At 41.0% G+C, this 15,866-nt stretch overlaps 1 protein-coding gene across 1 annotated transcript in view; it reads left to right on the top strand.

The window, feature by feature from the left end:
- Unc13c (unc-13 homolog C) overlaps window positions 1–15,102 on the top strand; it is a 281,403-nt gene extending 266,301 nt beyond the window's left edge. Inside the window, exons 30-32 of the mRNA XM_069995373.1 lie at window positions 9,840–9,932; window positions 10,699–10,858; window positions 13,413–15,102. Of these exons, the coding sequence (XP_069851474.1) occupies window positions 9,840–9,932; window positions 10,699–10,858; window positions 13,413–13,698 (539 nt within the window). The 3' untranslated portion in view covers window positions 13,699–15,102. The remainder of the gene's footprint in view (window positions 1–9,839; window positions 9,933–10,698; window positions 10,859–13,412) is intronic.
- Window positions 15,103–15,866: the final 764 nt, after the last annotated feature.

Raw genomic sequence — 15,866 nt, 5'->3', positions numbered from 1 at the left:
GAGTGGCTGCTTCACAGGGACAGTGAGAATCGCATTTACTTTGAGCATCGGCTGCTTATTATTTGGGGCTGGTTTTTCTTACCAAATCTAAGCATTATGTGATCTCTCGGGCATATGCTCAGAACCCGACCGCGGCCAATAACTATCGGATCCACTTGTAGTGTTGTCCATTGCAAAGCTGCTTTCTCTACACACCCCACTGCATCTCTAGCTATATCGTGTCTCTCTGTGTGTTTCTCCATTTCTGTCTCCTCCCTCCTTGTCTGTGTCCCTTTTCTCTCTTCCTGTGTGTCTGTCTGTCTTGACTTTTCAAGTATGGGTCTCTGTGTGCATATCCCTCGGACTCTCTCTCTCTCTCCCTCTGTGTGTGTGTGTGTGTCTCTCTCTCTCTCTGGTCTGTCTGTGACTTCTCTGTCTCCATTTCTCTCTGTCTGCATTTCTGTGTCTGTTTTTTGGTATCTTTGTCTCTATCTCTGTGTGGATCTTCTCCATCTCTGTTTCTCTCCTTGAATCACTGCGTCTCTGTCTCTGTCTGTCTATGCCTGTTTTTTTTCTCCTCCCCCATCTATCCCTCTGTGTCTCAGTGTATGTCTCTCCTCTCTTTTCTCTTCCTCTGTATCTTTTTCTGTATGTTTCTCCCTTTTTTGTGTCTCTCTCCTTGTGTCTGTCTTCTTGTCTCTGTGTGTGTCCCCTCTCTCTCATTTGTCACTCTTTGTCTCTGTGTCTCCTCTGTCTCCATATCTGTCTCCCAGCATGTGTCTATGTCTCTCTCTCTCTGGAATGGCTCTTATGGCGGCTGCTTGAGCCTTCTGCGGGGTGGGCATGGCTGATGGAGGGGGGGAAAGTCAGCTCGGCCTGCGGCTGTCACCTGCATACCTATTATGGGATCACTGTGGACACTGCTCATCCTCCGTCAGTGCACATTACCAATTTTCCTCTCAACACTCCTCTTCTTCCCATGCTGCCTTCAGCAGGTGGGAGGGAGTAAGGGCTGTGTGACAGAGGGCAGATCACAGCCTGGTGGGAACAACTGACCCGCAGAGAGAAGCAGGGAGGAGCGAGTCTCCTCACAGAGCAGGGCTGTCACACTGGGGGGTGGGGAGAGGGCGAGGCGGGTGAACTTGTCAGCTCTTCCCTGCGCTCACCCGCATGGCTCCTTTTATATGTATGTTCAACTACTGTCATTGACAAATGGCAGCTGACTGGAAGCAAATCGGATAACATGAAAATGTTCCATGGGAAAAGTGAATACAGTCAGCTGAAGCCATCGCTCTCTTGTATAGTTTTATATTCATCCTCCTAAAGCTCAGTTCACAGTGCTCTCTTTCTTCCTCCCATCTTGGCTATCAGGAGTACAATTTTGTTGTTTGTTTTCTTCATATAGTGCTTCAGTATAGTACTTCATAGCTCTTTCTCTCTCTGTGTGTGTGTGTGTGTGTGTGTGTGTGTGTGTGTGTGTGTGTGTGTGTGTGTGTGCATGCGCACATGTGTGTGCTGGTCCTGGGGCTTGAACTCAGGGCCTGGGCACTGCCCCTGAGCTTTTTTACTCAAGGATAGTGCTTTACCATTTGAGCCATGGCTCCATTTCTGTTTTTGGTGGTTTGTTGGAGATAAGAACCTCATGGACTTTCCTGTCCTGCTGGTTTTGAACCAGGATCTCAGAGCTCCTGAATAGCTCAGTGCCCGACTTTATCTTATATACAGATTTGCTTCACTCTTCTAAGTGCGCAGTTAAGTATTTCATAAGAATAGGATGTTCGCATCTAGTCCACATACTCCAGGTTTATGTAAAGGTAAGTCACTCTCACATTTAGCATGTCAATGCAAATCTTCCACGTGTAATTGACTCAGCCACCATCTTTCTAATGACAAAAATAAGACAATCATGCGTTTATAATTACTTCTTATTGGAAAAGTATCAAAGTCAGGCACTAAAGGCTCACTTGTAATCCTAGCTCCTTGGAAGGTAGCAAGCAGGAGAATTACAGTTCCAGGATAGCTCAGGCAAATGGCTGGTAAGACCCCTTAGCAGAAAAGGCTGTCCACGGTGATATATACCTGTTATCCCAGCTGTGCAGGAAACATAACTAGGAGGTTCATTGTCCAAGCCCCAGCTTAAACATAAAAGTGAGACCCTATTTGGCAAATAATGCAAGCCAAAAGGGCTTTTTCCCCCTTATTCTGTAGGTTTTCTCTTTATTATTTCCTTTCTAAAATACATTTTAGTTTTGACATAATCTCATTTATCTACATTTGCTCTTGTTTTCTGTACTCTGGGCAGAACTTTACCAACACTGTAGATATATATTTTTTTAATTTTTAATCTGGATCTGAATCAAATTTTATGGGCCTATTTCATGTATTTCAGGACATATCTTTTCTCCTTTGAAGAGATGTTAGCCTTTTTTTTTTTTTTCAGTCGTCGGGCTTGAACTCTGGGCTTGGGCGCTGTCCCTCGGCTCTTCAGCTCAAGGTGAGCACTCTACTGCTTGAGCCACAGCACCACTTTCAGTTTCCTAGTGATTTATTAGAGATGAGTCTCACGGACTTTCCTGCCCGGGCTGGCTTTGAACCACGATCCTCAGATCTCAGCCTCCTGAGTAGCTAGGATTACAGGTGTGAGCCACCAGTACCTGGCTCATGTTGGCCTTTAAAATTATGTTATTGTTTCTCGTTTTACCAAGTTAATCTTGAGAATATTGTGATTTCTCACAATATTCAGTTTTTATACAAATATTTTTGCAAAATAGTTCATGCTGTTACTGCGGAATGATGCTGTGTTTTCTGTTTATCAGGGTCATAGCATTTTTCAGTTCAGGGTACTGATTGCTTTTCATGGTCTTATTTGTTCTCAGTTGAAAAAGAGTGTTCCTAGTCATTTACATATGGGTAAATGAAAGCTATGAAACTGTCAAGTCCAAGGAAGCAAAATTAATTGAAATAGGTATGTGTATGATTGCTGTGAAGTTGCATATACATAGTACTGCGGGACTTAAGATATTTAGCACTATATTAGTAATTACAAGTGCAAGCCACGTGTTATGACATAGAAAATTCTTCAGCAATCTGGATGCTGTCTAGGCAGTATGTTTTCATCTGTGATTTCATGTCCTCTCCAGCTTTTAGTTCAGCAAGACCTTAAATGACACACAAGAAGAAAGCAGGCAAAGTTTGTTTTTCTTCAGTGGAAGAAGAAAGCACCATAGCGTATAGAATGATACATAAATCAGATCCCAGGCCAAATCTCAGCTGTGCCCTAATAAAGGGCAAACTTTTATCAGGCAATGAACAACATCTAGTCTAAGTATCACCCTTGCAAACCATGTAGGGTACTGACTGAATTAAGCAGCTTCTGTCATTTCTGCAAAAGCATTAAATGAGTCCTCACTCCTCACAGCAATGGAGAACTAACTACAGAAATCACCACACAGGGGCCGGGAATGTGCAAAGCAATTGTGAGAACTAATGGGAAAATGATGAATCCACTGTGATCACGGAAAATGTTTTGTCGAAAGAAATGCAAGGACCCCTCCCACACTCTCTTTATCTCTCTGTCTCTCTGTCTCTGTCTGTCTCTCTGTCTCTGTCTCTGTCTGTCTGTCTGTCTGTCTGTCTGTCTCTCTCTCTCTCTCTCTCTCTCTCTCTCTCTCTCTCTCTCTCTCTCTCTCTCTCTCTCTCCCTCCCCCTCTCCCTCTTACCATCAGCTATGAGTTCATCTGGGAAATGAAAAGGTGGAAGAACTGGTGTCTTTCACTCTGTACCTGGAGATCATTAGACACATTCGGAACTAAAGCGCCTTCTTTCAAATCTTGCCAAGAGCAGTTTGAACAGTGTCCGCCCTTCTTCCAGTTCTGTATAGACGGAAGAGCTGAGAGAGAGAGAGAGAGAGAGAGAGAGGAGAGAGAGAGAGAGAGAGAGAGAGAGAGAGAGAGAGAGAGAGAGAGAGAGAGAGAGAGAGAGAGAGAGCATGAGCACGCACTGGGGTATGCGGAGGGCTGGGGTCCTTAGGCTTTGTGGGTGCTAACTCTGCTACTAGCAAGGGCTTCTGGCACTGTTGGCATTAGGAGTAAAGAGAGTCTGAAGCGCTTAAAGCAGTAGGTGGTGCAGGCGGTGCAGGTCCCTGTGCCAGGGGAGGCGTGGCAGGAAGCACAGCTGCTACAGCCACCCTGACATCCGGGTACCATCTGACCTGCTCCTGGGGAGGAGGTGGTATTTGGACCCCTCGGGTGGCACAGGAGCCGTGATGTCCCTCTTTAGCCCTTTGGTGATGGTGCCAACCCATGACTGGCACCATGACCAGAGTCAAGCAGCATTATTTGGGGGAGGGAGAGAGAGCCCCATTTGTCTGCACCTGCTGGGATGTGACACTCAGCCAGAGCAGGCAGAGTTGCCTTCTACAGCCCAGACCTCAGCCAAATGCACGCGGTGGGTAGAGTGACAGCCCGAGCCACAGAGGTGCTGGTGAGGCCCTCAGCATGCCCGTGGGGGTGGGGTGGCAGCAGAAATCAGGGTGGTACAGGGGAGAGTGGTGTGAGGAGTCACTTGGGGGCCTGTCCTGGTGGCACTGCACATGGCTGGCTGGTCAGCTCTTGATCTCAAAGCTCCCTGATCTCTTGGTTCCTGGGGTGGGCGTGGGGGGTGGCACCTTCTGTTATCCCTGTCTCACACGTGTGTGCCCTGCAGTGCAGGACACCCAGTGGGCGCGGTCCAGGGTCACTCTGCTGCGCTGCTCTGCAGAAGGTCCTGCTCCCTGCAGGTAAGCTAATCTCACACCACGGCTCCTGACTAGAGCACCCTAGGGATTCATCCGATGGGCGACAGGGTGAGGTCCCTTCCCGAAGCCGTGCTCCTGTGCACAGCTCCATCGCTGGCTCACATGGCTTTGCCTCTGAGAACGGTGACACTGTCTAGTAGCCAAGTTAGCCTGCATCCTCACAGATCGCTCGCTGGGCCTCTTCCCTACCCCTGGCAGATGCTTTACTTCCTTTGTGTTGGGACCTGAGGTCTTCCCAGTCTCTCTCTGGCTGATTTCCAGGGTCCTCCCATGATCACACACCCCTCAGAACGTGGCTGCATGTGTGTGACCCTGGAAGGGCCAGGGAGCGCTGAGAATCTTCAGAAGCATGCCGTCCTTCATAAATAAGAGTGGTGACGGCATCTGTGCTCTGCCCTGGTAGCCAGAAGTCACGTATGTGTCCTAATTAGAATCATATTTCCTTTTATATAAAGCTCTCAAATTCTATAGCAACCCAAGTAAAGCCTTTACATTACTCTGGTGATTTGCTCTGCAGAAGAACTGAGACCTCCTGGTGAATGCTTTGATGGAAAGCTTTACTAATCCATAAGTACGTTAAAGGCACAAGTTGGCAGCCATTTCCTGATGTTTATTCAGGGTGGAAACAAGGCATTTGCCTTGTTTGGAAAGGCTTATATGACCACACTTAGAGATTTAAATGGCAAAGTAGGCATTGACCTGGCTTTGATTCTTCTTAGGAAACAAATACACAAACGTTTGCCAGTTTGTTTTATTTATACACACATATACACACACAGATATGGAGTATCACATAATGCTTCGGTATGTGTATATATAGTGTGTCATGTTTTAAGTGAGGTTGAACATGTCTGCCTCCTCAAACTGATCATTTTGTGATGGTGAAAACGTTCGAGCTTTTTTTGAAATGTAGACTGCATGGTGATTACCTGTACTCATTCTGGAACGTTTGTTTTGCTTTCAAATCTATTATCTCCCTTTAATATCTTTTTTTAAAAATTTATCGTAAAGATGATGTAGAGAGGGGTTACCATTACATAAGTGAGGTGCATGTCTTGTTGAACGGTGCCACTTCATTTCCTCCAAGTATTTTCCCTCCTGGCCTCCCTGCCCACCAAGTCATATAGTATATTTCCAACACACACTGGAACTTCTTGCTCCTAACTGAGTTAGTCTCCATTGGCCTACCCCCTCCACATGTCTCTCCTCGGGCACCTGTAACCACCATTCCACTCTTATGATAGTAACTTTTTAAATGGTACCTATGAGAGGGATCAGGCAGTATTTGTTTTTCTCTGTCTAGTTTATTTCCCTTCATGTAATGTCCTCTAGCCCTCTCCAGTTGGCTGCAAATGATAGGATTCCAGTTCTTTATGGCAGAATAGTACTGCATCAGGCATCTGTACCATGGTGCCTTTCTTTATCTACTGATGGTGTGCTTGAGCTTTTTCTCCCTTTCTTGGCTATGGGGAATAGTGCTGCAGTGAACATGAGAGTAGACTTGCTTTGGTGCACGGCTTTCCTTTCCTTTGCGTGTATACCCAGCAATGATGTCATGGCAGTTCTCGTTTGCATTTTTCTTAGATTCCTCCATACTGCTTTCCTTAATGACTGTACTATAATACACATTCCCACATAGTGTTTGGGATTCCCTTTTGTCATCTTTTTCAACATTGATCTTTTGTCATTTTTGATAATACCATGAGTTCTGTGTAGCCTGGAGGACTTTACATATTGTCTCTGGTTACAATCATGTTTTTAAAGAAACTATCAAGAAAGAACATTTCACAGGATTCTTGGTTGATCCAAGGTAAGACATCAGAGCAGGGAGATGTTTTTTTCCCATTACACATTTGATTGGGCTCGCATAAACATCTGACATCTTTATTACACTTAGCCAAGAAGTCCTTAGTAAGCAGAGTTCCAAAGTTGTTGAAGATGAATCCAGTCATTCCAAAGGTATAATACTATGGTGTTTGATTTAGAGAAGTATAAAATACATGGAGGACAGGTTACCTTTTCTGTGTGGCATTATGCTTGGATCTTTATGGTATTTAATAACTTTGAGCTATTGTCTTATTAATTATTGAGCCACTGTAATGACTCTGGAGCCATTTATTGAACAGCTATTATCTGCAAGGCACATAATCTGCACATTTTTTAAATTTTTTTTATCTTTTGGGGTCCACAGCAGTACTACCAAGAATGTGGTTTTTGTGTCCATTTGTAAAGGAAATGGAACTTCATAGAGTTTTAACTATTAATGAGTGAAAGTAGATTTATAATTAGGGTATTATAATTCCATTAGAATTATAATTACTATGTCATAGTCTTTGTATTATGTTATATATATAACAAAAGTTTTATATGTGTGTGTGTGTGTGTGTGTGTGTGTATAGATATATATAAACATTTGAGGCAGTCAAGAACAATATAAAGACTAGAAATACAAGCAGTAGAGACGTGGCTAGGACTTCATAAGATAATGGAACAAGAGTGTTGTATAAACATGTAGTTTTTCTTGATGAAAAACATGAAAGATTTCAATTAATCCAAAGGTAGCATCTATCAAGCAGAAGAGATGGAATAAAAGGGAGACCAAGGCTGTGTTTGGGACTTGATCGGGGCATAGGAAGGTGCACTTGTGAGAAAGATGCATGCTGGACGTGGGTGGAGGCCTTCCTGTAGTCTTAGGTTGTCAGGCATTTGTGGCATGGAGTAAGAGAATGTTCAGCAGCTCTAGAACAGTGTCTAAAGACGTGCAGACTTTCCTAACATTTCTACTTGCCTTTCCTTCTATCCTCACTGAATTCTGCAATTTCTAGGACTCACCGTTCTGCTTTATGCATCTGTGTGAACTACTTCCTGTGCTCCCTTGACTTTAAATCCCATTCAAGCTCAAGAGCCAGCCTAGACATTTTCTCCTCTGTGACACATTGATAATAGCTACATAGTACATTATGTCTATTTGCAGTTTTCCCCTCCCCCATCATCCTCACCAAAGATTAATGCATTATAAATCAATGAGAATATTCTGGAAGCATTTTTAAATCATTGTTATTGACTTTCTAAGAATCAGATGGGACACCCAAGTTAAGACTCTGTCTTATTTAACAAGGGAACTAAAAACAATGATATGATGAGGTATTTATAAAACCAGAAGACATAGTGAACTAACCTCCCAATGTCACAAAAATGAAGAAAAGTTGCCACCAGAACCAGGGAATGTAAGTGCTGTGTGAGGGTAATCTAGGTTGTAGAGTTCAGCTAGAAAAAGGGGACCCCACAGGACAGTGCCTAACACAGGAGATATGCTGGGCTGACTCTGCTCTTTCCTTCTAATCTTACCCAGCTATCTCTTTGGCCAAATCATAGTAGAAGCTAGAATTCTGGGAAACCACTGATGATTTCCCTCTGAGGGCATATAACAGCATGGGTAGGGTAGAAAGTAAATCTCAAGAGCCCAGTGGAGGGACTGGAGAGATTGTTCCATGGTAGAGTGTTAGTTTAGCAAGTATGAGGCCTTGAGTACTCTGTCCCTAGTACCACCCAAAAAGATGGGAGGGTAAACATTTTAATAAGATTTTTATTGTGAAAATACTGTACGGAGGGGTTACAAATACATGAGCAAGGCAATGAGTATACTTATCAAGCACTGTTGCCTCCTCTGTTTTTCCCCTACTATCCCTTCCCTCCATCTCCACAACTACACTCCCCCCCACCCAACACATTCATTTTTTTATATTATCATGGGCCCCAGCTGTAGGAGTACAGGTTAATAAAGCTTACCAAGCAAGCTGACAAGAACAATTAAATGTTTAATTTATTGAAACTAATTCCAATATAGTTTCATATATTGAAAATATAATTGTATTTCTGCAGACCTCAAAAGATTAAATGAAAATTCTTTCATTAAAAAATTCAATTGCTTTGGTAAAAAAAATAATGTGCAAAAATTAGCATTCCTATTATAAATTGTAATGGGATAGGAATAAATGGATAGGAATAAACTTTTTAGAAAGTGTACTGTATACTGAAAAAAAAGAACAAGATTTAGATAAACAGGAAGATAGACCTATTTGTATTCTTGCATAGGACTCTGTAGCACCAGTTTAGGAGTGATAGGAAATGGTTTTATTTTTCCCAAAATTATTACTTTAGCACAGACACCTCCCTAGAAAATCACTCAAGTTTAGACAGCATTAATCAAATGATGCTTCTAATCTTTCCACCTTTTTCCCCAAGTCAAGCTAAAATGGTAAGTCTGGGAGAACAGACATTTTCTCCTCCTGGTTTTGGGAAAGAAGGAAAGAGGATATTTGAACTTTGATAGTTACCTTTTGTGGGTAAGGGGTCATTGTCTCCTGGTTTGGTGTTTAGGTCTATTCTAGTACATTGTGGGGATGTAGGAGTTGCATGGTGTGAGACATCTTAATGTTTGAATAATTATAAAATGTCAGTGGTTTATTCTTATAAAATGTCAGTGGTTTATTCTCAAGTACTCAGTGAAGGTTGTAAAAGTAAAGGGGTATGTATTACAGAAGTACACTGTGAATGTATGAAAGTAGCACATGCAGTGGGAACCTTCACACACTGTTCAAAAGGGGGAGGGTGACTCAAAAAATAGAGATGGGGTGAATTTGATCAAAGTATATCATAAATGTATATAAATGTAAATAGCACCATGAAACCCCCTTTGTGTAACTAATTTGTGCTAATTTAAACATTATATTGCAATATATTTTTATATTTTGGTGTCTAATGTGCACTTCACAAGTACACAGTTACTTCTCCTGTACACTGAGTCATCTTGTCCCGCTGTAGCAAAGTTCTTTCAGAATGATGTACAATAATTTTACTTTGTGCACAGTAATGACCAACAATCTAATGTCCAGCCCTCAGACACCAGAGGAAACCTCTTAGTTCATGAACATTTATCAATACTTATTATGGGTTCCCAATGAAAATAACCATTTTCAATATTTAACTCTTATGCAGAGGATGTCGAAGTTCACTGGGAAAGTGGTAAGAAAGTTCCGGCTTACACACTTCTGCTTCATTGCAGGTCGCTCCTCCAAAGATGCTGTGGGTCAGATATCTGTCCACGTGGATGTGGCTGCCACCCCCGGAACTGGAGATCATAAAGTCACTGTCAAAGGTAAAAGGTCTACAGCAATCATGACAGGCATAATGCAACTTTCCTTGCATGTAGTTTCTAAAACATACATTTAAACTATTATAGGACTTATCATATTGCTTAATATATCCATCTGTAAACTTGGTCACCTTAAAATTGTATTGCCTAGTGTATCTTTTATATATAAAATATGGTACTGTTGTTCTGAAAGTACTATAACTATTAGCCATGGTGCATTCAGAGTACACAGTACTAGTAATGCTACAGAGAGATGGATGTAATTATGGAGGTAGTATTGATGCTCTTCAAAAACTACTTTGAATAGGTTTCAAATATCAGTTTAATGAATCAATGATTTTAAAACACTTTCCATATGATAGCATCATAAAAGAATAAGTGTACATACATATGTCAGGAGGTTTATTTAGAATAGTTGTAGTGTTTGACAATAACAAATGACTGTTAGGCACAGAATGGAATAACTACACAAGAATTAGATATCCATGATGGGTTTTAAAGCTACATGTAGGACTAAAATACATTATGGCTCAGTTTGTACCTAAAGGAAATATTGAATCTGTGTATGCACATACTAAAATACTAAGCCATTTTAAGAGATCAAAAAGACAGAAAATATACAAACACCATACTTCTGCCCAAAGAGAAATGCTTACTTTTCATCAATAACAAATGTCTTTTATCTCATTTACAAATTTAGTGCCAATATCAGAGCTAAACTCTAAATTTACTTAAAATCCCTCCTCTTTTTTCCCTTTCTGGATTCTAGTGATTGCTATCAATGACCTCAACTGGCAGACCACAGCCATGTTCCGCCCATTCGTGGAAGTGTGCATGCTGGGACCCAACCTCGGAGACAAGAAGAGAAAACAGGGCACAAAGACCAAGAGCAATACCTGGTCACCCAAGTACAACGAGACTTTTCAGTTGTAAGTAATCAACCCAACTCACTCCATCCAGGAATCGCTATTGTACAGCTTGGGGTGGAAAAGACTAAGGAAAGTAAACCCTATAGGTCTGGCCTTCCTGTTCACTGCAAATGAACAACAGTGTGATTAGATCCCATCAGTGACTGGGTATATTTACCATTGTACACATTCGTTATTGGCAAATATACCCAGCCACTGAATGAAGGGATCTGGCACATAGACAATGTTAACATTGCTCTCACAGGAGTTGATTTCTAGACATAATGATAAAAATCACAAATAAGGGCTGGGAAGGTGGCTCAGTGGTAGAGCGCTTGCCTTGCATGCATGAGACCTGGGGTTCGATTCCTCAGCACCACATCAGCAAAAAGAAAAAAGCTGGAAGTGGCGCTGTGACTCAAGTGGTAGAGCGCTAACCTTAAGCTGAAGAGCTGAGGGACAGCGTCCAGGCCCAGAGTTCAGACCCACAACCAACCCCCCCCCAAAAAAAAAGTCTCCAATGAGGGAGAGCTAATGAAGTAGGCACCATCTCACATGTGGATCTGTAAATGCTGCTCATGAAGTGGCCCTTAGAAGAGATCAGTAACTAGATTTGTATCTTTAAATGATTTTTCCGTTGGTTATGTGCACAGGATGAGATTTCTATAGACATTTCTGTAATGTATGCAAGAGATAAGTGACTATCCAGATCGTTGCAAGGAAATAAAAGGAAGATCTGGGTCTGTGCTAGAGGTAGGGTGTGAAAAAAAAGAATCTATCATTCTTAGGAACACTCCAGTAATTCAAGATGGGCTTATACCTAACAAGGAATTTCCAGGGATGTGAGCAGAGGCAGGGAGGATGATGGGATTGCAGGCTCTCTCTCCTATGCTGGGAATGTGCAGTGCAAGAGTCCTGACTAAAATTAGGTTGGGTAAGTGAAACCTTCATGTGTAATCAGACACCCTAGAAAGAGCAGTGGATTTCTTGTGAATGAAGCATCCTACTCGAGACAACCTTCGCACACACTAAGGTAGGAAACTGATCTTACCTCTCAGCTTTCTGATATCCTTATGGGAGTCCCTTTTGGGAAAAAAAAATCAGCTGGAACAACATGGAGAAACCCTACCTGTCCTTGCAGTGGTAACAGGTGGCACAGGGGGCTAAGTGAGTCTGTTCTCGGCAGAGGGTGAATCTGGGCAAATCTGGCGATGCACTGAACTGGGGAGACAAAATGACATCAGAATTTCATTTTAAATCTGTTCTAGGTATTGTTGGGTTGTCTCCCTATTAAATCCACAATGTAAAATTAAATCCACAATGTAAATGAGCTCACAGATGGGACCCAGAGAAAAGACCTGATGGTATTTATACACCCAAAACAGTCTTAGTTTGCAGTTTTAATGTTGGTTTCTTGCATACCTTTAGAAGCCCTGTGCTCTGAACATTCACTCTTACCATTCTTGTACAATAATCCCTACTATTAGCCAGCTCACAGTTTTTACCTCTGTTCCAAATTACACAAGATTTTTAACTCAATTAAAATGTTTTTAACCTCTAGGTTCTAAAAATGACATATTTGATAGATTTTGTAAGATATCATCTAAGGTATCGAGTTTAGAATAGTTACCCTGTTCTGTTAATCTACAGCTATAATTTTTTATGGACCCCAATGACAGTGAACCGTTTGTCGTGTTATTATTCAAGTATCAATTTTCAAGAGCTTAGGTTTGTTTGTAAATTATAATTAATGTGCATACCTTTTAACATGATTCTCTGGAAAGGTAGCACTGTCAGGTGTTTTCATGCACAAAGAAAACTCAGAGCTGTATCACTCACCCATCATTTCAGTTTGTCCCTGAAAATAGATGAATGGTATAGTTGTCAGTTTCACCTGGAAACAAAAGTCTGTGTAAAATGTTTCATCCATGGAAAAAATCAATTGCCTGCTAAGGAAGGAATCTGCGAGAGGCCAATGCTGACCAGCAGATACCCTTGTTTGCTAATGAAGGCACATGGAAGAATGAATTAAAAATACAGAACGGATGACGCCAGCCAGCGCATCAGCCTTCTTCATTATGGGCAGTTTCACACTGACAAGTTGTCTCCCATTGTCAGTAGAGGCCGTCCGCAGCTACACACTTGACAGGTCTCACGGTTGCCATAGGAAAGAAGAGGCATTGAAGCACCAGGCTCTGCTGGAACTGACTGACTCTAGAGATTTGTATCCAATTTAGCATCTACATGAGTAGTGCTTGGTAGTCAGTTCTGGCTGAGAGATGATAGCTTACCCAGGAGTCTGAGATAAAAGATTATAATAGTTGACGTTCCAACAACCTCTATAACCCACAGCCTCAATATCCTTGAGAAGACTACTGCCTGTGTGCTGATCATGAGAGACAGGAAGGATAGGTTTTCTTTTTTTTTTTTTTTTTAAAGGTTGCATTGTTGTTACACAGACATTAGGCAAATCTGCCTAAGAAAGTTTTAAAGGGATCGGGGTTTAAAGGCAAACAAAGCACTCTACAAACTACTAGTAAAATGTGTGTTCAATTTGTGCTTCTGATTCACACAGCGTTCTGGGTAACGATAACCGCCCAGGGTCCTACGAACTCCACCTATCTGTTAAGGATTACTGCTTTGCTCGGGAAGATCGAATTATTGGAATGACGGTTATTCAGCTCCATAATATAGCAGAGAGAGGAAGCTACGGAGCCTGGTATCCGCTCTTGAAAAGTATCTCTATGGATGAGACGGGTTTGACGATCCTGAGAATCCTCTCGCAGAGGACCAGTGATGACGTGGCTAAAGAATTTGTAAGACTAAAATCTGAAACAAGATCTACCGAAGACAGTGCTTGAAACCCAAATGCTCATTGTCTGACCACGCTGCATGCACGTTCAAATTACACAGGAATGTTTATCTCAGTCCGTTTCAATGTCTTGCCAGTACTCACGTACAGTGTCTACAAGGTATGTGGAAAACTTGACTCAACTTTTTATACTAACTACTAATTCTGGTCTTTAGGAAATAAATGTTCCATGAAGTGCCAAAATGATGAAGTAAAATAATCAAGACTCTCTTTTTTTAAATGTTATAATTTCATGGTCATGACCAGTCTGCTCATCCCTAACAGAGTCCAGTCCTGGTTGAATTCCTTTCCATCGTTCCCCCCACTCCTCCCCCCCCCCCCAAATAACGTTTGTTGCTCAAGCTCTGTTTTAATTTCACCTTCTCTCATTCTGGATGTCTTACACCCTTTTCTACCATAAATAGAGATGTCTAATGGTGACTTCCCAAAAAGCATTTGTAATTTTATAGTCATGGATATAGGGGTGATGAATTTTTTTGCATACAAATTAAAATAGAAAAGGTGGGAATATTTTGTGCTGACCAGTTTCCAACCTTTCTGAAATATCACTGTGAAGAAACATAATTTAAAGCAAACTCAGACCAAGCAGTGCTGGTTTGTTACTGTTTGATATATATTCTTTACAACTGCCACACTCACATGACAATTTGTAAGAAAAAAAAAAAAAGCAAGCCAATGCATTTGCCAGGTAGCATTATGTCTCAGCTTTACCATATTTCATTCGTTAGAAAGCGATGGAATTCACGGCTTAGATACAGAAGGTTTGCTTCTTTAAATTACCTGTGATAACAAAATTGCTAGCATTTTCCCTTTAACAGTTATGACTATCTCCTCCTTACCTATTTAAACGTTCGTTTTAAACAGCATATTCAATGACGATACTGAATGCAGCATTACTAATATATTATTGCACTGGGCTCTAGTCACGTATTCATCTATTTAGTGAAAAAATATATAAAATAAACTGAAGAAATTGCTCACAATTTTGTAATTTGGATACATTAAGAATACAGCTCGGTAATAAAAATCCACCTAGGCTGGATGAAATTGTTAATGAAATTGTTTATGAATATTTGCATTTTTTATGATTTGAGATTTTAGTCTGTCCCTAAATAACTACAGAACCCGTGCATTGTAGTGTAGCTTTCAGTCCTAACAGTTTTAGTGGAATATGTATGTGTGCAAAAAAAAAAACCCACAAGAATCTGTTAGGTTAAGAACAGAAGTGATTAGTAGAAATCTCTCAGAACCATTTCGCTACTGGATATGAGAATATACAGACTGGTGACAGTGGCTAATTCATGTTAAATTCTTCGTCAATTGCTTTGTTAATGACTTTTGCAAATGCATAAGTATGATGCTATCCTCTGGCATATGCGTTAATAAATGTATATTAAGCACATTCAACACAACTGTATCTTTGCCTTCTCCTTTAATGTATGCACTATCATTTCATTTCCCAATAACAAAACCAAAAACATTAGGTCTTTTGTTGGAATGGATAGAAGGCTATAATGCTCTCTGCATTATTCTAAGTGCTGTATTCAGGAAAACAACAGTACACTGTAAAAGAATATCATAGAAAGTAAGTACTTACCTGTGTGTTGTTGGACATAAGCCCTGTTGAAGAAAAGTCTAATGTGCTACACATATAAAACAATTGCAAAACATTGGTCATAAAACACCAATAATAATTGATGAGGTCCATTTTGCACAACATTGACCTGAGCTCTTTAGAAGCACATTGTCATAAATCATGGAACATTTGAACCAATGGAAGCTCAGTACTGCATTGATCACTTAAAAGAAATTATGAGCTCAGTGTTTTTTTATGCTCTATGTTTAATTGGATCCATTTATTCTGTCTTTGAAAATATATATCATATCAAAGTTAATAGTGACAATATGAATTAAGTCGGCCTACTTCTATTATAAAGCCAGGTGCTAACTTTGAAGCAGTTATTAATGTGGTACTTTGTTTTTCTCACAAAACCTTTTTGTAATTACTTACCCATACACAGCCAGTCTGAGGTTCACAGGGATCTGTTACCTGTATTGCTCTATTAGAAGTGTGACAATTTATTTGCTAGATAAAATGCACAAAGGCAAAGCTGTTAGTCATGTACAGATAAACCTCACATTAAGTTCTCACAGATA

The sequence above is a fragment of the Dipodomys merriami genome, unplaced genomic scaffold (genome assembly GCF_024711535.1).
Source record: "Dipodomys merriami isolate MVZ:Mamm:240054 unplaced genomic scaffold, mDipMer1.0.p SCAF_48, whole genome shotgun sequence".
In the NCBI taxonomy this organism is placed as follows: Eukaryota; Metazoa; Chordata; class Mammalia; order Rodentia; family Heteromyidae; genus Dipodomys; species Dipodomys merriami.
The sequence above is the reverse complement of the archived record's forward strand: the minus strand, read 5'-3'. Positions and strand labels throughout refer to the sequence as shown.